Source organism: Drosophila innubila, assembly GCF_004354385.1.
Source record: "Drosophila innubila isolate TH190305 chromosome 3R unlocalized genomic scaffold, UK_Dinn_1.0 2_E_3R, whole genome shotgun sequence".
NCBI classification, from domain to species: Eukaryota; Metazoa; Arthropoda; class Insecta; order Diptera; family Drosophilidae; genus Drosophila; species Drosophila innubila.
Window position 1 is genome coordinate 27,764,400 of NW_022995380.1, and position 27,667 is coordinate 27,792,066.

At 38.4% G+C, this 27,667-nt stretch overlaps 6 protein-coding genes across 6 annotated transcripts; 5 read left to right on the top strand and 1 right to left on the bottom strand.

The window, feature by feature from the left end:
- Positions 1 to 3,109: 3,109 nt before the first annotated feature.
- On the top strand, positions 3,110 to 6,170 carry LOC117789510 (the record flags this gene model as incomplete). The annotated part of the gene is made up of 2 exons (XM_034628542.1): positions 3,110 to 3,584; positions 5,797 to 6,170. Coding segments are annotated over exons 1-2 (849 nt in total), but the record flags the coding sequence as incomplete, so codon positions are not given.
- Positions 6,171 to 9,239: 3,069 nt separating this feature from the next.
- LOC117790910 (glycine-rich protein DOT1) lies at positions 9,240 to 10,015 on the bottom strand. Its single transcript, XM_034630522.1, has 2 exons — positions 9,995 to 10,015; positions 9,240 to 9,909 (listed from the first exon to the last, which is right to left on the bottom strand). Exons 1-2 carry the CDS (start codon positions 9,998 to 10,000, stop codon positions 9,325 to 9,327), a joined length of 591 nt encoding a protein of 196 aa, XP_034486413.1. The 5' UTR covers positions 10,001 to 10,015; the 3' UTR covers positions 9,240 to 9,324.
- Positions 10,016 to 13,250: 3,235 nt separating this feature from the next.
- LOC117789511 lies at positions 13,251 to 14,405 on the top strand (the record flags this gene model as incomplete). Its single annotated transcript, XM_034628543.1, has 2 exons — positions 13,251 to 13,837; positions 14,047 to 14,405. Coding segments are annotated over 2 exons (897 nt in total), but the record flags the coding sequence as incomplete, so codon positions are not given.
- Positions 14,406 to 16,104: 1,699 nt separating this feature from the next.
- Positions 16,105 to 17,650, top strand: LOC117791726. The gene is made up of 2 exons (XM_034631595.1): positions 16,105 to 16,373; positions 17,164 to 17,650. Exons 1-2 carry the CDS (start codon positions 16,118 to 16,120, stop codon positions 17,559 to 17,561), a joined length of 654 nt encoding a protein of 217 aa, XP_034487486.1. The 5' UTR covers positions 16,105 to 16,117; the 3' UTR covers positions 17,562 to 17,650.
- A 5,340-nt stretch (positions 17,651 to 22,990) lies between these two features.
- LOC117791241 lies at positions 22,991 to 24,784 on the top strand. Its single transcript, XM_034630941.1, has 3 exons — positions 22,991 to 23,293; positions 23,935 to 24,140; positions 24,209 to 24,784. Exons 1-3 carry the CDS (start codon positions 23,052 to 23,054, stop codon positions 24,574 to 24,576), a joined length of 816 nt encoding a protein of 271 aa, XP_034486832.1. The 5' UTR covers positions 22,991 to 23,051; the 3' UTR covers positions 24,577 to 24,784.
- A 1,244-nt stretch (positions 24,785 to 26,028) lies between these two features.
- On the top strand, positions 26,029 to 27,631 carry LOC117791388. The gene is made up of 3 exons (XM_034631122.1): positions 26,029 to 26,406; positions 26,786 to 26,938; positions 26,998 to 27,631. Exons 1-3 carry the CDS (start codon positions 26,088 to 26,090, stop codon positions 27,168 to 27,170), a joined length of 645 nt encoding a protein of 214 aa, XP_034487013.1. The 5' UTR covers positions 26,029 to 26,087; the 3' UTR covers positions 27,171 to 27,631.
- The last annotated feature ends 36 nt before the right edge of the window (positions 27,632 to 27,667 follow it).

Genomic DNA, 27,667 nt, shown 5'->3' on the forward strand with positions numbered 1-27,667 from the left:
ATAATATTTATAAAATATTAAGCCAGAATAAAATTTAATATATAAATCAAAATAAAACATTAAAAAAATTATAATTTTAAAAATTATCCTTATTTTTGTTATATTTTCTTATAATAACAACTTGGTCTTATTTGAAATGTTCTCAAGCCCAGAGTAATATAATATTTATAAAATATTAAACCAGAATAAAATTAAATATATAAATCAAAATAAAACAATAAGAAATTATAAATTTAAAAATTATTCTTATTTTTGTTATATTTTCTTATAATAAGCCCAGTGTAATATAATATATATAAAATATTAAGGCAGAATAAAATTTAATATATAAATCAAAATAAAACAAAAAAAAAATTATAATTTTAAAAATTATCCTTATTTTTATTATTTTTTATAATTTCTTGGTCTTATTTGAAATGTTCTCAAGTCCAAGATATTATTTTTTTTTACTTTAAGTCTTTTTAATTAATTCTTAGCTTTAAGACTGAAATCTTGATTTTAGAAAATTGTTTTTATCAGTGTAGACAATGATAGCTCGCTGGTGTCTCGGGCAGCCGTTTGGCCTTGCCCGTGGAAACAACAGTGTCTGCGAGGAACTGAAGCAGACAATTGGAGTCGGTTCACATGCACTTAGGCTACTAAAGATATGGGCGATAGATATCGCCGACGTGTTGGTCCACGGATACGGATATTATAAAGCAGACAGCTGCACCCGCAACACAACAAGACATGTCAATAGGGTCCCAGGGTCCTATTGTAAGCAATCAACGTGAAATGCAAGTTGGACATTTTGACGGCTTCAGTTGCAGTTGCAGCATGCATTATCCATGTGCAAGTTGGTAATAAACAATGTGCTGCATAAATTGAATGCAGGGTCGAGCTTATTCGTTAGACGTCAAACATGCAATTCTTTTGATCCGCCAGTTGAGCATAATAGTACATTTTTGATACTTATGCCAGGCTGTCAGAATTTCAAATATGAGAAAAAGTGCATATAAAGACAACGAAATGGTAAAAAATGCAAGCTAGGAAATAAGACAGCGAGAAAGAGAAAGAGAAGGAGTAAAAAAACTCAATGAGTCTGCGTTATTTTCTTAAAATTTATAGATACCACAATCAATTTTGTTGCTGTAACGAATATTTATGAATGCAAATTTAATAAATACAAAATTAAATTTTTAATATTACTATAGATTTATACTTAAAACTATCTTAACTGAATTTAACTTTTTTATGCTACCAGTTGTTATCTTAAATGGTTCATAAGCTTTAACATTTAATAGTCAATTTTTATTTTATTAATTTTCTTTTTATTTAATGCATTTTTTAAAATTTTTGGACTGGTTTTAGACGCCGTTAAATAAATAAATACAACTACAAATACAAAAAAATACAAACAATAATCAATTAAATTACAAATATTACAGTACATAGCTGAAGAGGTGAGTGAACTCAATTCTACACATACAAAGATATTTATACTTAATAAGCTGTCCATTCACCAATTGTTATCGGCAATCAAATTAACTGAAGTAATGCATAGACTATTAGAAATTGATGCAAATCGAAGGCAACTCGAGGCCCTTGATTTAATCATGGTTTTCAATAGGTGCAATTGTTGCCTTTTTAGTGAAAGTGAAGTGAAATATAAGTCTATATTAGTAGCCCAGAAGGCGACAGAAAATGATTTAGCAAGTGCCTTACTCGTAATATGGAGTAAGTGCTAGTTAACAAGTAGCCGACACGACATTCATGTGTCAGAGGCTCTGGGACTTAAATTTGCGACTTTATTAGTTGAAAATGAACAGCAGAAATCCCTTTTTTTGGCCCCTAAAGGGCATCTGCATCATAAAATGTCCGTTGGTAGCGAAACTGAGCGAAAGCACTAGACAAGAATCCACAAAATTTATTTATTTCCGCTGGTATTTTTGGGGGAAAAGTTTTTTACAGCCACAGTGAAAAGCCACAATTATGCGGCCTTTGCGGCGGCTTTCCTTTTGCCTGTCCGCCTGCCTGCCTGCCGGTTTGGTTGTGGCAAATGCACAGGCACGTTCTACCAGATACATGGCCAGATAGCCAGATACGAATGCTGGCTCATGCATAAAACACACCAGAAGTTAAAGCACAAAAACTAACAGCAACAACAACGGGCAACCCAACGTGGGACGCCAGCAATTTGCCATTGCCACTGTGGCAAGCAGCTAAGACCAAAGTCAACGGCCTGGCCTGGCCACTTGGCCTGGCTTTAATAGATGCATATCATGGTAGCTGCCTACTAGAAAGCCCTTGATTGCACTGGCCATCAGAAAGTCGATACTCTCTGTATAGTTGAACAATATCCGTATTGTGGAAAGGTGTTGTTGTTGTTGCCGTTGTTGTTGTTGCCACCCTCTAAGTAATTTGCATAACAAAATTGAGTTGCAAATCGAAAGTGTTTAGTGGGCGATAAATACTTTCTTTATGGTCAAAAGAAATGCGAGGCGAAAATTACTAAATACCAAAATAAATATTAAAGTGTCGACAAGCGCAAACGGCAATGGCAACTAAAACGGCAGCCAGTTTCAAAATGGGCAAAAGCCAAACACCTACCAAAAGCAACAAATTCAACTAATATATTTGGCCATAAACAACGAAAGCTGCACGTTAAAAAAAAAACATGTTGCAGCCTCCAACTGTAACTGCAACATTGGCTGCTACTTGCCGCATTGAAGCCGGCTTAATGATCATTAGAGCAGCAACAACAGCAGCAACATTAACAGACCTTGTGGAAATTGAGGCAACACGAAGAAAACTATTCACGAGCCGCAAAACGAAGCCGAAGCTCCACTTCGGCTTGCGACACGAAGAAAATCAAATTGTGATTAAGTTGACGGCCCGAAAGAAAGGTCTATAAAAGAATAAAGCGCGCCAAGGCGAATCATCAGTTTGATTTAAACTTGCAGCCAGTGCAAGACGCGCTCTTAGCCAACAGATCAGATCAGATTAGATCAGAGCATCCAGGATTAGTCAAACACCTGACGCGTGTGTTGGCAGTCGAAGTCGAAGTGTACGTGTGTGTGTGTGTTTTTGTGATATTGTGAGTGCCACATTGAGTGCGTGCAACAACAAAATGACATTTAAACAAAAGCATTTGCGAGCTTCAGCTATTAGCCTGGTCCTATTGACCCTGTGCCTGGCCAGCAACTGTGATGCGGCCACGGAGCAGCTAAACAATTTGCCGGCAGGCAATCAAAATGCCGGCGCACGAACCTTGCTGCGTGTCTACGATGAATGCAATCGGGCTGAGAGCGGATTTGTGCCATGCCTGAAGAAGAAGGCCATTTCCTTTATAGACCGCATTGCGCCCATCGATGCTATTAACGTGGCTGACGGCATTAAGCTAATGCGTCTCGAGTCGGCGCCACGCCCACCCGCCTATAGCGAAAACGAATTGGAATCCTCCTTGGCTCGCTCCGGCACTGAACGCGATGCAAAGCTGACAAATATGCTAATTGAACGTCTAAGTTACTTTTTTAATGGACACTCGCTGCAGATAAGTTTCCCCAAATTGACTTCCGATGAGATTGGACGCGGCCTCGAGGAAGGTAAGCAGCTCACACATACTGTAGAGACACACATACACACACTCACAGGCAATGAGTTGTAATTGCAGTTACGTTAGTTGCATGAAATCACCGCTAAATGCATGCATTGCGCGTGACAGTGACATAATTCTGAGCCACTTGCCACGGATTGTTGCCTGCAGCCTGCAGCTTGAGTCGCGTCATAATTGGGCCACCATCCGGCGCTTATTAGAGCCAAGATATGTACACTGTACAATGTACACATTGTATATGCAACTGTTTAATTGTATAGCTGGCACTGACATTGGCAAGCAGAGTCTTAGCCATTCAATTTCTTGGCCCATTTCCTTGGCCATTGCTTGCTTGCAGTTTGCCCTGTCATCTTTGCATTGTCTGTAACGAGTGTAGAGAATTCTTGGCTTTGGGAAAATGTGCAATTGTTTTTGTAGCACAGAAACACACACACACACACACAACACACACAAACACCTCGCACACGAAACTTGTTCGCAATAGCAACAATGACCTAAAAATCGAAACAACAACACAAACAAGAAAAACAACACGATGACGAAAAATTGTCATGCCAGAATTTCGTGTTGGTCGACACACAAAAATGGGAATAAAACACACATTCAAAACCGACACCAGAATGCCCTTTAAATATTTTTGAGCTATTTTTCAACGACACATATTGTTAAATAACTTTCAGTGCAGTTTCCTTTGGTTTTTCGGTGTCGTTCTATTATGCAGAAATACTCAAAATGTGACCAGACTCTGTGAGAACATTCTTGAAAGACAAAATTCACCGACTTATAAAAAGTGTCGGTGAAAAAACGCTCGCCAGAGGGAATTTTAAATGTCTGTAGATTCTTTGAAAAGAATTTATTGCTGCATTTTATTTATATTATTCAAATATTGCAAAAATGCTGTAAGAACACAAAACCTGAATTCCTTAACAAATTCATTTTCAAATATTCAAAGAGAGAGACTTCAAAATGTACCCCTTCCCTTCTTGACAGCCACCACAATTCATGAGCACGAAAACATGACTCGGAGTAGGGCTTTTTAGGTGTCATGACCGTGTCGAACGCAATGAAAGTATTGCACACGTTTCTCTGATCTGCTGTGCCATGTAAATGTCTTTTGGGCCGTCAATTACAAATTTGACACAAACACTTCAAGCTTTTCGTTGGCGACAAGCAACAATTTTTCCGTAATGAAAAGTGAACTTACTTTCTTTTACTTTCAAATCATTGATCAAGATTTTCAATTGATACAAGTTACATATACGAGTTGGCCAACACTTTCTCAATTGCACGACCATTTTTGGCTAATTGCAATGCTTGTTGCCATCTGGTTATGACTGCCTCATTGCATTTATTTCGGCCACATTTCAACAGCTTTGGCCTTGGCCTTAGCCTTGGCCGAAACACTACCCGAATAATTTTCACCATCCAAGTGAAATCGACAAAAATATCCCTGTTGGTAGAGACGAGGTCTGCAACAAAATGAAAGCCACACACACGCTGCAGCCAAAAAAAATTCTCACACAGCCTTTGTAACTGGGCAAAAGAGTTGGAAACTTTCACCAACTTGCGGCAGGAAAACTTTTATGAAAACATCTCCATTGATTTCACGTACTAGACTAAAGACACGCATTGTTCATACTATAATTCAAGGGCTCAAGATGAAAGCGTGTGAAAAATAATAATGAATAAAATGCAATTGCTCTGTTTTTATGATTAACGTTGTAGTAAAATAATTAACGTTGTTATTAAAATTATAATTAATATAGTTAACTCTATTTTAACTATTCACATTTCAGTCTTTAGAATATTTTATGAGCAAGATACAAATGAAAAGTATTAATAAATAAAATGCTATTGCTCTGTTTTTATGATTAACGTTGTAGTAAAATAATTAGCGTTGTTATTAAAATTATAATTAATATAGTTAACTCTTTTCTTCCTATTCACATTTCAGTCTTAAAAATATTTTATGAGATAGATACAAATGAAAAGTATTAATAAATAAAATGCTATTGCTCTGTTTTAAAGATCAACGTTGTAGTAAAATAATTAACGTTGTTATTAAAATTATAATTAATATAGTTGACTCTATTTTTCCTACTCACATTTCAGTTTTTAGAATATTTTGTGAGAAAGATACAAATGAAAAGTACTCTTTATGGCAATTTCAAACCATTTTCATCGCTTTAATTTCATTGCAGGTCGCGGCAAGATGAAGAAAATGGGAATGATGATGGCCATGATGGTTGCAACCAAACTGATGGGCATGCTGCCCATTGCCATGGGAGCACTCTATATATTGGCGGGCAAGGCGTTAATTATCTCCAAGATTGCTTTACTCTTGGCCGGCATAATTGGCCTGAAGAAACTTATGGCTGGCAAGTCATCGGGCGGCGGCAGTTCCGGCTGGTCATCGGGTGGTGGCGGCGGCGGCGGTGGAGGTGGTGGTTGGTCCTCTGGCGGCGGCGGCGGTGGAGGCGGCGGCGGCTGGGACAGACGCTCCTTGACCGAGGCACAGGAGTTGGCCTATCGCGCTCACAGCCGGCAACAGGCAGCACAGCTGCAGCAGCAGCAACATCAGCAGCAGCAGCAACATCAGCAACAGCAACATCAACCACTGGCAGCGTCTCTGCAGCAGACACAATTAAAGTCATAAGAGCACTCATATACAAATTCAAAGTTCTAAGCTACTTAGTTGCATTTATCTTGTAGATAAATCACAAGCAGAAATGAGACAAAGAGACACTGAGACACTGAGACAAAGAGACAGACAAATTGTAATTAGATTTTCAAGTAACTTATCTTTATTTTTTTGCACCTTGAGAGACTTGATGCGTTTCCAACGGTTATTACTGATTCTGAGCACAGTTGCACCTACAGATACATCGCTGGAAATGTATCTGTAACGTGCGTTCACACTGTGCGTTATTAATCATTAGCATTTGAATTATATAATCGATTATGTGTCTTGTAATACGAGTGTATGACGCAATCTGTCTTTTCCGTTCTATCGATCCATTTGTCTACCGTTTACGGTTAAACCACAGTTCCAGTTCCAGCTATCGACTTCAACTCTATCTGAACTCTCCATCTATCTTTCTTCCAACTGCACTCACACAACACGTTTCCTGTTACTTTTCAATTATTCATCACTCTTTGTCTTACGAAGACGCTACGCACGCTCTGCACTCATTTTCTGCCTTTATTTTTCTTCTTTTCCACGCGCACACACTCTGCACATTTTGATTAAATTTAAGTTAGGTTCGTCTAACTGTAGTTTAGAGTAATAATTTATTAACATTATTTATTTGATAGTTCTAAGCGAGATTCTCATGTAAGCAGCAAAGTTTTTAAAAAAACACAAAAGTTACAAAAAAAAAAAACATTTACAAATAAAATATTTACGAATCGAAATTGGCTGTCTTAAATTATTAAATAGCTGGAATTTTCTCACAAAAGGCAGCTTAAAGCCATTTTTTCGACATTTGCGGACTCACGTGTAAGCCAGCTTCCTACTAAAATAAACGACACACATACATCGCTGTTCCCTGCACACACATTCCAAGGTTTACTTCCTTGCCAACATTTACGCCCAGTGTCTGGAGGCCCATATGTTGTCTATCCACCCACGCAACTCCCATGTCTGCCCCATAAGATACACGGCTTGCTTGTCCTTGGCAATCGTCGGTACATTAATGCGAATATTTGGATAGATGAAGATGGAGATTGAGATTCTCTTGCTGTTGTCCTATAAATATCGCAGCTTACATCACTTTCAAGAGTTAATTAATTGTTCTTGTTCTCTTGTTGCACAAACTGATAGCAGGAAATGATTGTCTAATTGAGGAAATTCGAATGATATTGTATACTGTCAAATTGTACAAGAAGAATTTAGTAGAATTTGCATTAAAATCGAAACCAAGATACAGTGGAAAAATTTTTGTAACTATATTATTTAAATTTAAGCGCAGAATGAATCAAGAGGCCAAACCATGATCAGAATTTGAAATTTGGTTCTGTTTTGACAAAGTTATGAATGTTTAAAGTTGGTCAGACCTTGACATTACAACTCTACAAGTCAAAATTTTTGTTCAATTTTATATGATATTTTACAAAAAATTGAAACGTCTCAGAATTAAATTTAAAGTGTTGTTTTATACTAATTACGATATAAGGAGTCGATTAAAAGTGAAAACTTGAAAATCAAAATTTTCAATTTTCAAAATTTCAAAGGGGGGACCCTTAGCATCGAAATCAATGTCTAGTAGAATCTAGAGGAAAATATTTTTTTGTAAGAACTTAATCAAATTTAAATGCAGAATAAATTAAAATGCAAAATCATGATTAAAATGACATTCCGCTTGAAAATCGGTTCAGTTTTGACAAAGTTATGAAAGTTTGAAGTTGGTCAAACCTTTGACCTAGCAACTTTACAAGTCCAAATTTTTGTTAAATTTTCCATGATTTTTTACAAAAAAATGAAAGGTGTTAAAATCAATTTTAAAGTGTTGTTTTATACTAATTACGGTATAAGAAGTTGGTTAGAAGTGGAAATTTCAGATTTAAAATTTTCGATTTTCAAAATTTCAAAGGGGGGACCCTTTGGTATTAAAATCGAAAACCCAGAAAAAAAATACAAATTTTTTTTTTCTGAAATTAAATATATTTAAACGCAGAATGAATGAAGAAGCCAAACCATGATCAAAATAATATTCCGCCAGAAATTTGGTTCTGTTTTGACAAAGTTATGAAAGTTTGAAGTTGGTCAAACCTTTGACCTAGCAACTTTACAAGTCCAAATTTTTGTTCAATTTTCCATGATTTTTTACAAAAAATTGAAAGGTGTTAGAATCAATTTTAAAGTGTAGTTTTATAATAATTACGATATAAATAGTTGGTTAAAAGTGAAAACTTGAGTTTTAAAATTTTCAATTTCCAAAATCTCAAAGGGGGGACCCTTTGGTATTAAAATCAATAACCCAGATCTAGGTTGAAACTTTTTTTTTTTCTGAAATGAAATATATTTTAACGCAGAATGAATTAAGAGGCCAAACCATGATCAAAATTTTATTCCGCTTGAAATTTGGTTCTGTTTTGACAAAGTTATGAATGTTTAAAGTTGGTCAGACCTTGACGTAACAACTTTACAAGTCAAAATTTTTGTTCAATTTTTCATGATTTTTTACAAAAAAATGAAAGTTGCTAGAATCTAATTACGATATAAGAAGTTGGTTAAAAGTGGAAATTTGAGATTTAAAATTTTCAATTTTCAAAATTTCAAAGGGGGGACCCTTTGGTATTAAAATCGAAAACCCAGGTCTAGGTTGAAAATTTTTTTTCTGAAATGATATATATTTAAACGCAGAATGAATGAAGAGGCCAAACCAACTTATTTCGGTTTTGGTTCGGGTTCCTGTACTTAAAATAAAACGGTTTGTTTAGCTTAACAGCTTCAGTAGTGGAAGCTCAGAGAAGACAATCCAAGATTTCGCGTCAAGGCACTTCACTAGCTGTTATTGGCAATTTGTTTTTCTGCCTTTCTTACCTCTAACTCTTTTAAATAAATGATGGAACAGGTTATAAAAATAGTTTGATGTTTAAATGGGTTTTCTTCCCCCAGAAATTGTATACGTAAACAAATAAATTTTGGTTTTTTTTTTTGGTTTCTTGTAACCTTGGAATATAAAGAACTGGTTTTATTTCACATAAATATCGAGTGGTTTCACAGTTTATTTCTTCCACCAGCCAGATTTGCCGCTGGACCAGCCGCTGTTGCCATAGGATCCATAGCCGCCAGAGTGGCCGCCATAGTCGCCGCTGTAGCCGCCATAGCCGCCGCCATGTCCTCCACTGTGGGTGGTTGTTGTAATGACTTTGTAGACATCCACATGACCGCCATGGCCGCCTCCGTATCCACCGCCATAGCCGCCACCGTGTCCACCATCATAACCGCCATGACCACCATGACCGCCGCCATATCCTCCTCCATAACCACCTCCATAGCCGCCGCCATAACCGCCGCCATAACTGCCGCCATATCCACCGCTGTGTCCACCATCGATTACTTTAATGATTTGTACACCACCCGATCCACCATGGCCATAACCGCCACCGTATCCACCACCGTAGCCACCACTGTAGCCACCACTGTAGCCACCGCCATGGCCGCCACCGTAGCTTCCACCACTGGACCAGCCACCGCCTCCGTAGCCGCCGCCTCCGTAGCCGCCGCCGCCGCCACCCTTCAGCAGTCCCAAAAGTCCTGCATTTGTGGTTGCCAATGTGGCAGCCAAAGCCAAGAGACACACAAACAACTGGATGAGAAAAATATGGTTAAAATGTGTGTTCACATGTCCTTAAGGACTTGAATCCTTTTGTGAATCCTTATCGCTAACTCACTTTCATATTGCACTGAACGCTGTCAAAGCAGACGTTAAACTAATTGGAATTAACCAAAGCGCTTTCAATTTAAGAGCTGATGTTACCAGCTGTCTTCGCGAATGAATATGATTAAAGCTGCTCAAAAACAACAGATATAGAAACATCTCAGAAACAACTAATTTTATGGCAAAAGTCGCCTCAGCGATCTCTCAGAACTCGACATGCTGACTAGAAAGGTCTGTCCAGCCCAATTCAAGGCTGGTTATGAATGTTGATCAGTTTTGGTAATGCCCCGAAAGTGAATTTATTACTTCTATTAACGACGGCTTAGGAAGTGCGCGTCTAAAACTAGTTCTAGCTGAATTCGTTAGCATTTAATTTACAGAATTTAGTTTAAAAGAAGTCAATCGAGTTGGGATCATTCAATAGTGATCTGAATCCCCGGTTAGTTCAATTGATGTGGTCTGCTGATGACACAGCATCAAAAACTCAAATGTATTTAATATTAAATTCAGTGTTGTTTTGATTCTGGTTAAGCTTTGTGGTTTTAAGTCTTTTCTATTCTTATACATATAAACAATTCAATTTATAACCAACAGATAAAGTTAGTTGCAGAACCAGTAAATTGCCAAAACTAAAAATTGAATATGCAAAGCGGGCAACTCAAAGGAGGTGTGACCACGCTTGAACACTTCAAACAAAGCGATTGCTCGAATAGTAATAAAAATATTTTTAAAAACACATAAAAGTCTTAAATGGTTTTACTGGGCAGAGTCCAAGATTATGCTTGCTCTATGGTTATTTGTGTTAGCTGTTGTTGTTTGACTGCAACAGGCGATAATTGGAGATATGCAAATTAAGTTCAAATGTTGCTTTTATCATATTTTGTTTGCAATTTCCCTGCGTTGAGAGACAAAAGTACAGCATGCACTTTTCCCAACAATTTTTCTAACCATAACTTTAAAGCGGGCTTATTGAAAATTTTTAGGAACGTGGCACGAAAACAATTTTAGCTTAATTGAGCTTCCATTTAAAAATTTCTAGTATAAACAAAAAAATTTACAGCTTGCATTCAAATTTTATAATTTCCTGATATCGCACCTACTAATTTTATTTCACGAATACTCAATATTTTCTATTTCCGTTCTTTTTGTACACATCCTAAAAGGCTGTTAGTACTGTGGGGTATAATAGCCTATTACCACGACAGCACATTTGGCACATTCGACGCCATTTTCATCATTTGGCCCGAATGTGGACTTCATTTCAGTACAAATTCCGAATGATCATTTTGACTCATTCATAATGAATTTTAAGATTTTTTGACATTCGCCACGGCGAATTTCAGTATTTTTTTATCGAGCACGCGATGTTTATCGATAAACTCGTGAAAATAAAGCAATTAACACCTTAACCAGCTAATTTCTTTAATAAAAAATGTAGGCTTTAAATTTGCGCCAATTATAATATCAAAATATATATTGACATGTGGTTATTGTCAGCTTTTTATTATTTGTGCACGGAACAGCTGATATGATTTGGGTGAAAATCAAATGTCTTAACAGTTTCACATTTGGTCGTGGAAATCCAAAAATGAGCCACATTCAAATGTGAGCAAATGTGAGCAAATGTGGCAAATGTGAGTGGTCATGGAAATAGCCTATAACACATCAATTAAAAGTTTATTGGAAATAAATACAACTCACAAATAGTGTGGCATATCAATAATTAGCCTAACTGAGATGTCACTTGCATTGGCAGCACTTCAGAGTGAGCAACCTGGATGAAACCTATATGGAAACACTTGTATTTCAATGACATAAACAACTACACACATGTTGTTATATACGTGACATGAGCTCAATTTCCTCTGTCAAAAACGACAGTTTGGTTCACCTTAAAAGTATGCAACAGTCTATGTGATCCAGCACTTAAAAGTATGCAACGTTTTTTTCCCCATGAAGCAAGACGCCTGAAAGCATATGCAGTCCGCACACATTGTGGCTACTTTTAGGCTGAATGCGACAACCAGGTCCATACAAAATCAGTGGAAGTGGTCTCAAATACGCCCCAAGGGTAATTCGTCAAGTTGGTAGACACGTGCAGGTTAAATTGATGATGGGTGCACTTGATATGCCCAAGCGGATTGTACATAATGGTGGTAACAGTGGTAACGAAGCCAGAGCTCTGTCGTTATGCGTGACAGTGCTGGAGACAGTCGCAATTTAACGGCAACAACAACTGTGTTGCAAGTTCAGAGTGCCAATTAGCACGCACGTCGCCCAAAGTACTTCAATAATTTAAACAAGCCTGCCAGTGAGAGATGATCATTGGCATTGGGCACACTTTCCAAGCAGTGCCATAGACTTGCCCACTTATATAGAATCATAATGTCAAGAGCAAGTTGCAGTTTGGTTTGAGTTGAGTTGCAAACGACAACGAGCCTGCCACACGCAACGAGGCAGAAAAGTGAAACTACAAGTGCAAGTATTTACTATAACTGACTGAAAAGAGCCTGCTGAGTTACTTTTGAGTATACATACAACAAATACACTCGTACACAGCAATATGTTATTAATTAAAACATCAACGCTTCAATGGTCAAAAGCAATTTCTAATTTCTGGCAGCTGACAATGGCCATGGTTTATTGAAATATCACAATCGCAATGTGTTTTAAAATCGCATGCTGGGCAAGTAAAGAATGCATTTATTAATTTGCATGGAAATCAACACATAACTCTTTGCCACATAATAGAGCGGTGGCAAGTGGCAAGTGGCAAGTTCTCCAATCAAGTTACGCATGACCAAGTGCCGCCTTTGTGTTAGACGTATCATAGTAAAAGTTAACAAGCAAACATTTCTAACCAACCAAAGATCTGCATTCGACTATTTATTCGACTGGGGCTGTGGCCACTTTCGGCGAAAGGCCGTTAAATCACTCAGCTGAATCGGCCATAAAATGTCGAGCGTTTTAATAGAATTTGGTTCACCAAAATCTTGAGAGTTTGGCTCAGTTCAATTCTAAACGGCAAGCGGATTGCGTGTGCGTATGTCAAGCGTGTGTGTGTGTGTGTCGAGTGTGTGTGTGTCGAGTGTAAACTGAAAAGGACTTCCTTGAAGATGTGGTATCAACAAATGTTTGTACTCGCTATTTATATACTGCTGGCAGAGACTGAAGCTGGCAGTGAGAGTCGCTTTAATGGAGGCACTTCCGGGCTGCAACAACAACAGCAACAACAACAACAGCAGCTGAACAATGAACAGCAGCAACTACAAGTAAATCTTAATGCCTGGCAGCCGTTGACGGGCCACAACAATTGGCTCATCCTGCAGGCAACGGCAGCAACATCGATACAACAGCGACAACAGCGACAAGAGGAGCAGCAACATCGACTTCCTGTCAATTACTACGCCTACAATCATCGCTATAATCCAAGGTCGACACCCACAAATGATGCTGCCGCCAACAACGGAAATTACAAACAGGTGCGACCAAATCTAAACGATAGTCCCAGCTACGTGTTAGCAATAAGCCAGACGATGCGTGCTGCTGATGTGGAAAGAAGCACAGACGGAGAAGGAGAACATTTGTCAGCTTTAAAGGATGTCCAGGATGTGGATATGCATCTCAAGTCGGAAGTGCGCGATGCCAACGACTTTGCGGCATTAACTAACACTGTTGACACTGTTGCTGGTGGCATTGAAAAGCCGTCAACTCCAGTCCTGCATATTGCCAACTATTTGGCACCCATTGAGCAAGCTGTGCTGAAGGTGCGCAACTTTTGCGACACTTTGCGTAGTCTCATCAGCGTGGAAGGCGACGACGTGGAGACCGAAGACGGGGAAGAGGTGGAGCAGCAGTTATTACCAGGTAATTGGATAGGCGACTGTCTTGATGCTTATGCATATTGAATAAGTTTTCCAAATCGATGGTCGCCAACAGACGCCTTTTATGCGTCTCTTTATGCGCTACAACGCACAACAAAAATTCTGGACATTTAATTAACCGCAAGACTGCGATGCTTTTTCTTGCAGATACTGCTGCCACTGCCAGTAATTTGGATGCCAGAACAAGAAGAACAAGCATTTCAGCAACATCAAAGGAAGTTCAAGGACGCTACAGTCGTCTGGCGATTACCTATCAAGGTCGCAAACTTAAAAAGATTAAAAAGAAAATACAGAAATTGCTATTGCCATTGCTCATTGCCTACAAACTGAAGTTTCTGACACTGATTCCAGTGTTGATTGGCGGTCTGACCCTTTTGGTGGGCACCACCGGCTTGGCCGGATTCTTCTTTGCTCTGTTCACGGCTGTGATGAGTCTGAAGACCTCATCTGGTGGTCATGGCAGCAAAACGCTGGTATTGAAGAAAATTTAAGACACAATGCCAACATTTACTTTGAGATTTAGTTGGCAACTTGGCTTGGATTGACCCATTTTAAGTACAAAAACTGCGAGTAGCGATTGTATTGATAAGAAGTCGCACTACATAGTGAAATTAAGTAATACTTTACTTTACTTATCGAACTTCCATCTACTTTTACCTTGGTTCAAATTGAACAATTATTTTAAGTGTCTTATTTATTTATTTTTCGTATTTATTGTTCCATTTGATATTTAATAAAAATAATTTACAATGTACATCTGTGCTAACTTTTAGATACATACGATTTTGTTAATATTCTGCATAAACCAATTTATAGCTTTTATTAACTATTTAAATTTAACTCACTTAAAGTTAATGTCATATCGAACAAAGCCAGATTTGTGCAACAACAACCGGATGCCTAAAACCGCTTTAGCGTTAACTGACGTTAAGGGCTTTTAAGTTACCAAAGTCTGGTCATGATATCTAGCGTCAGCAACACGTTGACGTCAATGTTGGCGTTAACTTTGGCGTTGACGTTGACGTTGACGTTCACTGCTATTAGGTTTTAGCCATGTGCGTGGCTTTTAATATGCGTAGACACTCCTTTAAAACAGTTACATACTTAAACATTTCGACAGGCGATTGAAATTGTACAAGTATTGGATAATTTCATTAAACTGTCCCGGATGCATTTAACAATCTAAAACAATATGTCAACAAAAGCACTTTAGATATTGTTGATTTTACGAGTTCATCAAAAGATATTGTAGATGCATTTAATTTAATTAAATTAAAATATGGTTGACTGCAGGCAACGTGGCAACAATTAGCCTAAATAAAATGAATCCTGCACAGAATATACATTTTTCAAAATATACAAGTGTGTATAATTGAATTAGCTGACAACACAATGTATGCAATTATTCTGATGCTAATTGAACAACATTTTTGTAAAAAGAATCTAATAAATTTTTTATTACGATTTTATTGTTTGGCACATTTTGAACAATTTTTGGTAACAAATTAAATTTGGATGTGAAAAAATCCACATTTTATGTGAAAAAGCTGTGAATTTAAATATAAAGAACAAGTGCAACAAAAAATTAAAGTTCGCATAAAGGTATTTTGAGTTGAAAGTGTTACAAAAGTTGCAATACAATATGAGAAATTGTTAGTAATGCAATTGAAACATGTTTTTGGCATAATAAATGACGCTCTCTGTGACCTTTGGGACACACACACGTATACAAAATGAAAACTCTAAAGTCTGTAGTTGGCATTTCTCTACGGTGTTGAAATGGAAAAATGTTTTCAGCTGAAATGACAAGTGAACCGCAACGCGCCAACAATAATGAAGAGTTTTTACTTGTTGATGTCTAAGCCACAAACAGCGGCAGCAGCAACAATAATAGTTGCAACAACAAAAATAGCAGCAACTGTAAACCGTTTATTAAAGTAGGGAAAACTTAACGTGTGTTCACGCTTAAGTAAAACTGAATCGAAAAGCAGAACCAAAGAAAGCAAAAAAAAAGAAAAAGAAAAAGATGGTAAAAATATGTATATAATAGAACAAAACACAGCAGTAATCAAGCTCGAAGCTATTTGGCCAGACTCTTCAGGTAGCCGAAAGGCATTCGAGTGCAACGATGCACTATGTTCGAGAGTGCATACTTACTTAGTTAGTTAGACAACTTATTAACTAGTTAGTTGGCGTGGGCTTGGCTACTTTTCAGTTTCTTTAGAAGTGTGCTCTTGTGTAGAACGTTGAAAATGCTGATCGCTGCAGTTGTTTTGTGTGTGTCCTGCGGTCTATGTTTTGGCCAGGCCTACAGTCTCCCACCTGTAGTACAGCTGGGAGGTGCAGTTGTGGCTCTTGAACAGGACACGGAACAGGAGAAGGCTGCATCGGAGCAGCGTCTAGCTCGTGTGTGGTTAGAGCAGGCAGACCAGCTGCTTCGAAAGCTTTTCAATAATGAACTCAGCGCTGAGGAAGCTACCAACATGCTGCATAGCTGGCCAAACGAAGGTATGCAGACTAGGGTGTATCGATTTTTTTTTTTTCTCAAAAAATGGTAACCCGAATTCGTAATCTACGGTCAATTCTAAGATGTTTTCACCAAGAAACCATAGTTCTAAAATCAATTCCTAGTGATTTAAGTTGAAAATTATGTTTTAAGGACAATTCGTGCTTTGATTCTAGGATAATTCTATATAACAAGAGTTTTAATACCAAGCTTATCAGAATCGCTCTAAAAACACTAAAAATATGCTAATAATAACATGATAACGAATTCGAAAAATATAAATTTTTAAAAGCGGGAACTAGTAATTTATTTAAAAACACTATGGTTTCTATAGTCTGCTACAAAACAGCAAGAAAAAAATATTTTTTTAACTAATTTTTTTTTAAGACTTTAATAATATTTTAGAAATGAAAACAAAAAATAAAATATAAAAGTTTAATTTTTTAAAATTTTTTAAAACTTGTTATCGCATTTTTAATGTTGAAAAACCTGAAATTTTGCGTTTGAACGTTAATTTACGCCCTTTCCCATGCCATGCCTTCTTTTATTTTTTGGTCCAAATTTTTTTTTAAGTGTTAATTATATATATTTCAAACTTTAGACCGATATCTCACCGGGTTCAAAAGTTACAGATTTTTGCCACCTAATTTCCTGAAATACGCCATAGTGCGTAGATTACGAATTTGGGCTACCATTTTTCAATTTTTTTTTTTTTTGCCCATACGAATCGAGGCACCCTAATGCAGACGCTGTCCAGCTGCCAGTTATAACTCAATTCACGCTTCTCCACAGGTCGCGGCAAGCAGCACAAAAACAAGAAGCTACTAAAGACGCTCTATCCACTATTTGGTGCTGCTGTGCTGGCCAAGTTGATTTTGTTGCCCTTGATCTTGAAATGGCTAACGGCGCTCTCGGCCTCATCATTTGTCATGGGCAAAATCGCGCTGGCATCCGCTGGCCTCTTGGCACTCAAGTCTATATTGTCGAGTGGGCATGCGAGAGACCGACTGGAGATTATTCATTCCTCAGCTCCAACATTCAAGAGCTATCATAGTGATCTGTCGTCCAGCGACAGCAGTTGGATGCCCATTAGACGACCCTTTATTCCCATTGGCATGTCGAAGGATGCCACGTTTCGAGTTCCGCCAACCGGCATCAAAGCCCAGGATTTGTATAAGCCATTTCTATAGGCAAATTAAATGAGAGTTTGTGTTAGTATCAGTAACCGTTAGTGTTAGCCAGCAATAAAGATAATCATAATAATAATAAAGCCACATAACTTCAACTTGAGCTGCGCCGTCAACAGTTAATTAGCACATGTGAGCGATTGAGCAGCCAACGGCCTAGTCAAATGATGTTACGTGGACCCAAAGTCAAAAGCAACAATGCGTCAATGCGTGCACAGAGCCGTTATGCATAAAACGGTTTATTGCGCATGCGCGACGTTGGACGGCAGAGAGCGGACAGCGGTCAAGACGAACTTCCGCAAGTGCGTGTTGCAATACTAAGACGACCAGCAACAACAACAACAAATGCGGCTTATGTAAAAGCAATGCCAACAAACAGGTCGTCACAAATCAATCAGCATGCAGTACAGCAATCAACCAACAACAACCAACAATCAGCAACTTGGGTGTCCTCAATACGATAATATCAAATGAGGAGCACAGTTCTTCAAAGTTTCTTTTCTACCCAATTATTATTATACCCGTCACTTAAAAAATAAATATAAAGGTATATTATATATATACGCCACCGCAAATCGCGAAAAGCCACCACACCCACAGTTTTTCAGATAATACAGTTTTTATGGTAATTAACGTCATCTATTAATATTATCTATAATATCACATAACCGCAGCGAGATCGGACAAGTAGAACGGGAGTAATAGCTAACTAAAGTTATTAATAAAGTTATTATTTCAATACAATCACCTAAAAGTATGCAGTAGTATTTATTAGATAGTAATTTCTTTGAAGTACTTGTATATATATTGAAATAAGTAATGGGTATCCTATGCTCGCGATCACGACTTAAGCCTTGCTTACTTTTTTTTATTGAAACATAACACAAAGAATCTTGGACAAGGGCTGCGACCAAAACCGGAGCTAGAGCTGAAACTGTGGCCTTAACTTGCGCGACACAAGTGAAAGTTGTAGGGCGCTCAAATTATGGTAAACAACAACAGCAATTGCAGGCTGTTTAACAAAACAACAGCAACAACAGCAACAGCAGCAACAACTGCAAAGGTGACAACAAAGTCGCATGCTAGACTCGTATCTAACAAATCGATCAACAGGGCGTAGCTCTGTCTTGGCCTCGTCTTCTTTCTGGCTAAAAAATGAAAATGTTGAAAGTGAAGCTGCTGGCGGGTGGTGTTGTTGTTGTCTGTCATTGTTGTCTGGTTTATCGCTTCGCATCTCGTATGCTGTCTCTTAGTTGACAACATTCTCAGTTGGTCGTTTCGATGACTGCGCAATGTTTGCGGCTCTCACGAGATTACTTAACCAGACCATTTAGTATAGGTACAACAACAACAACAAGCGCTACAACAACTTCAAGTGTTTGTTGTTTAAACATTTGTGTCATCAATTTCACTTTCTTTGAAACTTGGGCAAATGGTTCAAACAACGCGTTACCATTGTCAATGCTAGGCCTTAAACATATAGACCCAACCCAAGTTCCCCCCTCATTCCACCTGAGAAAGGCGCACTTAATCGATTCGGAAATATGCTCAGCTAGATCTTATGGCTCATAAGTCAATATGGCACAGCCAACATTTGGCCACAATGTCAATGGTTTGTCGCAGCCAAAGTGAATTGAATTTGTTTTGGGGTTCACTTCAAGTGCCCCGCAACGTATTGGCTATGAATATTTTAACAACAAATACGTAAGCCGTATACCAAAAAAAAAAAAAACCCTAAAAATGGCCTGCTGCACTTTCTCAGGCAACGTCTCACAAAAACACTACGCACAATATTGACAATTCATATTTGCACAAATGAAAAGAAAATCAATTTCACCTGTTGGTATTTACGCGCTTAACCCAAAAACGTACAAAATACATTTTTGCTGTCAATCGTTACTTTTCATAATATTTTTTTTTTTTTTTTGTCTACTTTTTTCCAATTTTAACTCTTGCCCACACCTTCCTCGTTACTGAGCAGCTTTTAGGCCAGAACCTGAATAGCTAAGTAAATAGTTGGTGTGAGTTGATTGCAGTTTTTTTTTGAGTACTTGAAAAATATGACTTTATTATAATATGCCATGTACTACCTCTGAGTAAAGGATGATATTTTTATCATTATTCACTGTGTATTTAAAATTTAAAATATAATCTCATGTGCATGCACTATCTCTCAGTTGGGGATGATCTTTTTTATCATTGTTCACTGTGTGCTTGGTATGCCAAACTTTAATTTATTAATGCCACATTTATGCAAACACGCAAATGGGTCAATAGAACGCACGCTGACCATTCAGCCGAGAGCCGAGTTAAGTTGCCGAATTGAGCTTCAAAATATGCCTGGCTAATTTGAGAAGTAAACGCGCTTGGTAACGGCAACAACAACTAAAGCTGTGCGACTACAAAAATACCCTCTAGCAAACAATTTATATAAATTACAAAATAATTTATATTTTGGCTATTAATAATATTTAGTTTGCTCGTAGTGTTTGTTTTTTCAAAATATAAAAATATAATTATTTGTTTTTCAAAATATACAAATATAATTATTTAAGCCCGATTGTTTCTATGGCAGCCATTTAATAAAGTAATCCTACTTTTACCAAATTTGGTGCGGGTGTAGCATATGGTAAAAAAGCCTCAATATGTGAGTTTGGTTGGAATAGCTCTTAAACTAACAAAGTTTTTCATACTAAGCAATTTAATCAATTTGTGAACATTGACGTCGAATTTGACCCTTCTTGAAGTTCGAATTTCGCAAAACGCCTTTAAATATGAAAAAAAAAATTGTCTCATCTATGTTGTGTAAGAATTTCAGCCTCCTAGGTCAGATGGTTTGGGCTGTGCAAAGATCAGTGAGTTTGTGAGTGAGTAAGTCAGCTCAAATACAGGGTATAATTAAGTAGCATACCTCTCCTGAAGACACACAGCAATCGCTGGCCACACCTCAAGACTACTCACAACGTCTGACGACGAAAGTATGCGGGCCAATTGGTTTATGGCCACTTGTTGCGGTTAATTGTGTGACGCCAGCGAACAAATTCCACACATGAAATGAAGCTTATTGATTTCATATTGAAATATAAAGCCAACATCCATAAAAATATAAACATCAATGTTTTGGCAAGTTCCGCCCGCGCCCGCCACTTGGGGAGGCTGTCAGAAACACATTACAAGAGCGAAAAAAAGAAACAGAAATAAAGAGAAATAAGTAAGAAGAAAGGTTAGCAACATTGACAGCTGTCCAGTAAAAAAAGAGAAATTATTTATGATTGGCATTTAGAAATTTGGTTTGAATTGACATTTAGCTTGGCAATTGATATCTGCTTGTGGCAACCACATGTTGCAGGAATGGGCGAAATCAGGTTTTGAATGCCCATTGCAAATTGCAAAACAAAATTAGCTGGAAACATTACATAACTTTCACTCATGTCGATGACGTTAAACGTAGCAAAGTCTGTGAATGAACGCGAAACTGGACCGCGTAAGTTGTAAGTTGATCAGGTGAGGCAGCGGGACGGGAAACTGGGGATGGGGAACTGCGGACGACAAAGGCGTGTTGAATTATCATCAATGAATGTGTGAAGCTGCCAGTCGATGTGGCAACTGATGAAATATTTAGCTGCAATAAAGCCGGCTTCGTCAGTCGATGCAAATGAGCGCAACAAGTGAATCACTAGCCAAGATCGAGACCAGGTATTTTTGAGGTATGCCTAGCGCACTTTCTTTTTCATTCCAACTGCTGTTTTTGGGCTTAGGCGGCTAAAACAATAACCGAAAATAACCGAAAATAAAGGCGCGTCACTCATACGCAGCGTGTGGCAAGCCGACACCCGTGGGCTCAGCCAAATCTACAAAGCAACAATAACAATAACAATAACATCAGCACAAATGGGTACAGCATTTAGTGTCACATATCGTTGTAATATAAATGAAAGTGAGTGAAGTGAGACTTTTTTCTTATATTTTGTATTTTGGTACTTTTGAATGGATTGTCTTTAATAAACTCGAATAATAAAAAACAAAAATAGAAAAGAACAACAAAAACAAATTGTGTTATTTCGATGATACTGTCGGCATTTGTATAAAACTTTAAGTTTTATGTTGTAGACTCTACAATGTAGAGAAATGTAAAAATGTCATATTAATTGGGCTGAAGAAACGTGACTGGGAAATCATTGATGACGAATCAGTTAAAGACGTGTTTGAGTTCAACGCAAAGAAATATTAAAAACCATTGAGTTTTTTAATTCATCAAGCTTCACTCACATATAGAAGAAATATAATTGAAAAGAATTTTTAGAAAATAAAATTATTATTCATAGTTAAAAAAGAAAAAAATTAATTGTATCTCTAGTTATTACTTATGAAGATGAAAATACCCCCAGAATAAAACCTACTACCACTACTAGAGTTTTTTAAACTTATTACAAACCAATTATAATATTTTCGGAATTTTTTTGTAATTCCTCTGATATTTTAGGCCTATAAAATAGCTACTCGGATAAACGGGTCAATCAGATGAAAGAGATTCCAATTGAATATAATTAGCACTCTCTACACTCTCTGAGGCAAATTACACAACACAACTGGCCACAGTTAAGAGCGATAATGATCTCAGAGGTGCTAAATAATATTTCACCATACCCAAAGCAAAAAGGGCAAACACAAGTTGACCCATTTACGCACCAATAATGGAAGGCTTGAAATATGCAGCAACCGGATTAATAAATTAGCAAATTGCTGCTCTGCTATTGCGATACTCGAATGAAAGTGGCTCAGACCGTGGGTAAACAAGTCAGCTGCTTGGGAGGGCGTATATCGATGCGATCGATTCTGTAATTACCAGAGCCCATGGGCCAGGCCAGCCAATGATGCCAATTGTTTGCATTACGCGAGCCACAAGCTCGCTCTACTGGCCAAGTCCAAGTACAAGTTTCTCTCCAAACACTCTGACGTCGAAGTTTCAGTTGACGGATGACAACAACGTTGACGTTGGCGTCGACGTTGGCAGAGCTGACGACTGCGACGTTGGCAGAGCTCTGCCGAAAAAGCAGTCAGCGCGGAAGAAAGATGAAAGAAATGAACATATTCACTTAACAAACAAGTTGACTTTATTTTTAATGTTGTTGCTTGGCCCGTTTGGGCCATTGTTATTGTTGTAGTTCCCTAGATTTATATGCAGTTCCTTTTTTCGTCTTTTTTTTACCTTTTTTGGTAGCTTCCGCAGTCAACGGCGACGTCTGCTGCTGCGTCTTTGGCGGCTTTTATTTAATTTACTTTTAAATTGTTTTGTAATGCGCGCTGCGACTGCGACGTCGGCGGCAACGGCAGCTGCGCAGCTGCCACAAAGTCGCCCAATATAAAAGACTTGACGTCTGCAGACTTATACATCAAATTCATCTCAGCTCTCTCAAAGCTCAGCAGCAAGGATTTAAACGCGTCGCGTACTTTAAATTGACAACAAGTTCAAATCAATTCGCTCAACCGAAAATGAAAGTGTTCGCAATTGCCTGTGTCAGCCTCTTGGTGGCCAGCTGCGCCTGGGCCGCTCCCAGCGTGCAAGATAATAGAATCGAAAGTGATAACACCTTCGGCCGTGCCGCCCGCTATCTGGGCGCCTGTCTCGACAGTGACGACATGGCCACCTGTTTGGCCGTCAAGGGCATTACCGCATTGAATCGCGCTGCCAGGAGCAACAACATTGAGCTGGTCAATGGCGTAACCTTCCAGAGGTGTGTGTGTTTTTGGTTGTGAAAGTGCCTATTGAAAGTGAATATCTTATGCAAAATGCAGCAGGGACTGTAATCATTATAAGTTTTATTATAAAACTCAAGAAATAATTACTATTCTATGAGTTTTATTATTTTACTTATGATTACTTTTGATGAAAAAACAAAAATCTCAGAAATAATCATTATTTTTGATTAAAAAAAAATAAAATTCATAGCATAATGATTATTTCTTGAGTTTGATTTTTTGAATCAAAATTAAAACTCAAGATGTTATTTTGACTTAACATAAAAAAAAAAATTTAAATGAATTAATTATATTTTTGGAAATATAATTAAAATTTTTTTAGCATTTTTTTTTAAATTTAAAAATGGTTCACTGACTAGGATTGTATATAAATGTTGTCCATATATTCCTTTTAAAAATGTCAAAATAACACCTTGTATTTTTATTATTGATCCAAAAAAATGAAACTAGAGAAATAATCATTATCATTGATTATTATTGAAAAAAAAAAAACAAAATAATCATTATTTACTGTTCCTGAAATGCATTCGTCTGGCATTCAAGAAGAAAACTGGCTTAAAGTGCTCAAGATCAAATTGTTCTAAGTCCCGTTTCCATTTCTTCATGTTCGTTGCAGAGATCCCGCAAGTCCTGTGCAGCGTAGTGGCAAGTCCCTTAGCGAGCAGGATATCTACGCTGAGCTGCCACAAGGCTCCGAGGAGCGTAATGGTCGTCTGGTTGATTTGGCCATATCCAGTGTGTCTGACTTCCTCAGCACCCACAACTTGGAATTCAAACTGCCTGCTGAGACAACCCAGCAGGTTGCCCGTGCCTTGGATGAAGGTTTGTAAATCACAAATAAAGTCTAGACAGACGCTTAATTAACTCTATATTCTGCTTAACAATTGTAGGTCGCGGCAAGATCAAGAAGGTGATGGGACCTCTCGCTTTGGCCATTGGTGCTAAACTGTTTGCTGTGATTCCTCTGGTGCTCGGCTTCCTGGCTCTGTTGACCTTCAAGGCTGTGATCGTGGCCAAGATTGCCTTCTTCCTGGCCGTTCTGGTTGGCGGCTCTCGTCTGCTCAGCGGCTTCGGTAACAAATTCGGCGGCAACGCATACGGCGGAGCTTATAGCTCGAATGCCTGGTCTGCACCTGCCACCGCTGGCTGGAGCTCCGGAGCCTCATCTGCCTATCCCTATGCTCGCAGCATTGGCAATAACGATGCCCAGCAGTTGGCCTATGCCGGACAGCAGCAGGAGCAGGAGCAGCAGCAGTAAACACAGAGCCTTTGATCCTTTGGTCAAGCATGTGCTAAGAATGTGCCTTTAATTTGAAATCTAGTTTTTAGTAATTTATTCGAGACGTGAAGCTGACGCGTTTGTTTAATTAATTTATTGTACTACACCACTTTCACACTATCCAAAACATCAGCAAAATAGTCAAGTTGAATGTTTGTCATCAAAATAAATGCGATTAATTTCATAAGTTTACAAAGTCTTCCCTTTATTTTGATAATCATTTTTGACCAGGTCAACAATAATTAACTAAACTGTGGCATGACTTTCCCATAACAACTTCTTAACTGGTTGGTCAACAAAATATGTGGAGCTGCCTAACTTGAACTCAACACGTGAAGCTATAATTAAAACATTTGGCAGGTTATGTACAGAGTTTCCTTCTTAGCGGAACGTTCAAATTTGTCAAAGACTTTATTGATACGAGCATGTTTTGTATGTACTCGTAGTTTAACAAATGCCACGCCTTAATATTGAGGTTTTATAAGCTGAATGGGCCTCTTTTCGGCTGTTTGCCTTGGCATGTTAATTGTTTGCAGTCAGAAACTTTCTACTTATGCTCATAAAAATGTCACTAGACGCGATCGAAAAGATATATGTGCGCATGTGCTACAATTCAGCTTTCTTTTGCGCAGATTTGTAAAAGATTTAGAAGCAATTGAAATAGAAAACAAAGCTACAACGACACTTGACTAAAAGAGAATGAAATCGAAAGCGTTGAAAGCGTCTCTAACTGGGCCAAAACGCGCATTAAGTCACCACAGCGGTGGCATACCAAATATGTCCAAGTACGTTTAGCATATACACACAAATGTATATAATAATCGCTTTAATGAAATTCAATGGTATGGCTAATAAGAGAGACAAAACAGTCACTAAACAGACCAAGAATCTGGCACATTCAATGCTCATAAGCAAATGAAGTCACGTCGCCAGGCAGAGACGCCAGCAGCGACGCTGGCAGAGGCGTGACTGTTGCATGCCAATTACGATCGCCTAACGGTGAGCCGGACAACTTGTGGCCAAAGGAAATTGGGGCATTTGCTTATATAAAATATACAAAAAATAATATTCAAGCTCGACGCTTGGAGACTTCCCTTTCGTTTGGACGTGGAACGTGGGACGGTGCGACGTGCGTGGAAATATGGTCAAGAAATTGTTGGAGTAGCATACGCATAAGATTTGCATAAATTGTTTGCTTTTGTTGCTGTTGTTGCAGTGCTGCGTTTTTTTCTTTCGATTTTTTTTTCTTCTTCTTTTTGGCCAGCGCGATTTCTAGCCACCAAATTGGACAAACGACCGATGCGTAGCCACAAGGCACGCGTCCAATTCGAAAAGGTATAAAACTGTGGCCCATTGCATACAATTAATCACAAAGCAATTTCCATTCACAAAGCCAACAGCAGTGTGTGCGCTGAACAAAGGACTATCACAAACAAAAAAAAAACGAAATCCCAGAACTTTCCCTTCGTTAACAAAAAGTGTCTATCAAAATGTGCGCGAAATTCGTTTGTGTTGTGCTCGTGGCCAGCTTTGTGTGCGGCGCATTGGCGCTGCCCTCGCAGGATAGCAGCGAAAAGGATTTAGTGAATATGATCAATAAACTGGATAATGAAGATTCGGTGGCACTGTTTGGCGGACTACGCATCGATCGCACGGAAACAGGTCGCAGCTTTGGTTCGGCCAAGTCAATTGAATCGTTTGAGGATCGTGCCGAACGCTATCTGGAAACACATGAGCTGAATCTTTCGTTCTCAGGCGATGAGCAAGATGAGAATGCTGAGAATGCTTATAGCGGACGTGCCATGGATGGTGAGTAAACGACAATCGACTAACGGCAACGGCAATTGACGGCCACGTTTCGTCCATAAAAAGTGCCAACTTTCACTTGAGTAGTAAATTGTGCGACAACTTTGTTGCCAAAAAACTTCAAGTAGTTGTATGCAACTGACAGCAATGTTGTTAGCACTTTTACTTGAAGCGAAAAGTGCAGAGTGTTTGGTCGAGACAGCTGCCGGAAATTACGCATACGCCGGGTGTACAATATGTCACCAATCTTTGTCGTTTCGACTCTCGCATTGCATACTTTGCGGCTGTGGCTGAAACTGACACATCTTCAGCATTGTATAGCATATTTTTGGGCTGTGCTTTATATTCATTTGGTCTCGAATTCGCCTTTTTTTTTTGACAGAATCTCGCAGCAAGCGCATGAAGAAGATGTTGCTGCCACTGCTGTTGGCTTTGAAACTGAAGAAGGCTGTGGTCGTCAAGGTTATGTTCACCATCATCAAGTTCATCTCCCTGAAGGCTCTTGCCATCTCCTTCCTTGCCCTCATTCTGGCTGGTAAGTCTATCTGCAGACATGTACAAGGTCATCTCAATTTAACAATTGTTTTGGCACAGGTGCCACCTTCTTCAAGGATCTGTTGGCCAAGAAGAAGGACCACATCACCACTGCCTACATCACCGGCAGCCCATTGAACGCCGAGATTGTACACTCCGACTGGAACCGCAACGGTCAGGCTAGTGCCGCCGATTTGGCCTACAACCACTATGGTCTGGCTCAGCCCTTCTAAGCTGCAACAACAAACATGAAGTTATTTCACTCTCTCCTTATTTCTATCCCACCCATCATCTATATTTTCTTATACCTTCCTATCCCCCCCTTCACTCTGCTGCACTTTCCTTACCTTTCAAATTTCCTCAAAAGACTTAAACTTCTCCATGCTTACGAATAATGGCTAAATTCGTTGTAGTGTTGTAGTCAATAATTATTTAGTTGTACTTAGTTAGTTAGCTGCGACATACCAAAAAACCAAAAAAAAAAAAGGAAAAATGAAGACGATATCCGAAAATCATCCACGACACGGCGAGCTCAGGACAATGCACACGGAACAATTACACTTATCATGCTTGCGCCATATTTATTGCACAATTAATCATGCTCTCTATGCAGACATGTAGCTCAGGTTCATCACAAGCAAAGAAAGAAATGCAAACAAAAACAAATAACGACAAACAACATAAAATACTTATGTCTGCTAAAAAGTTTAATTACTAAGTATTTATTTTG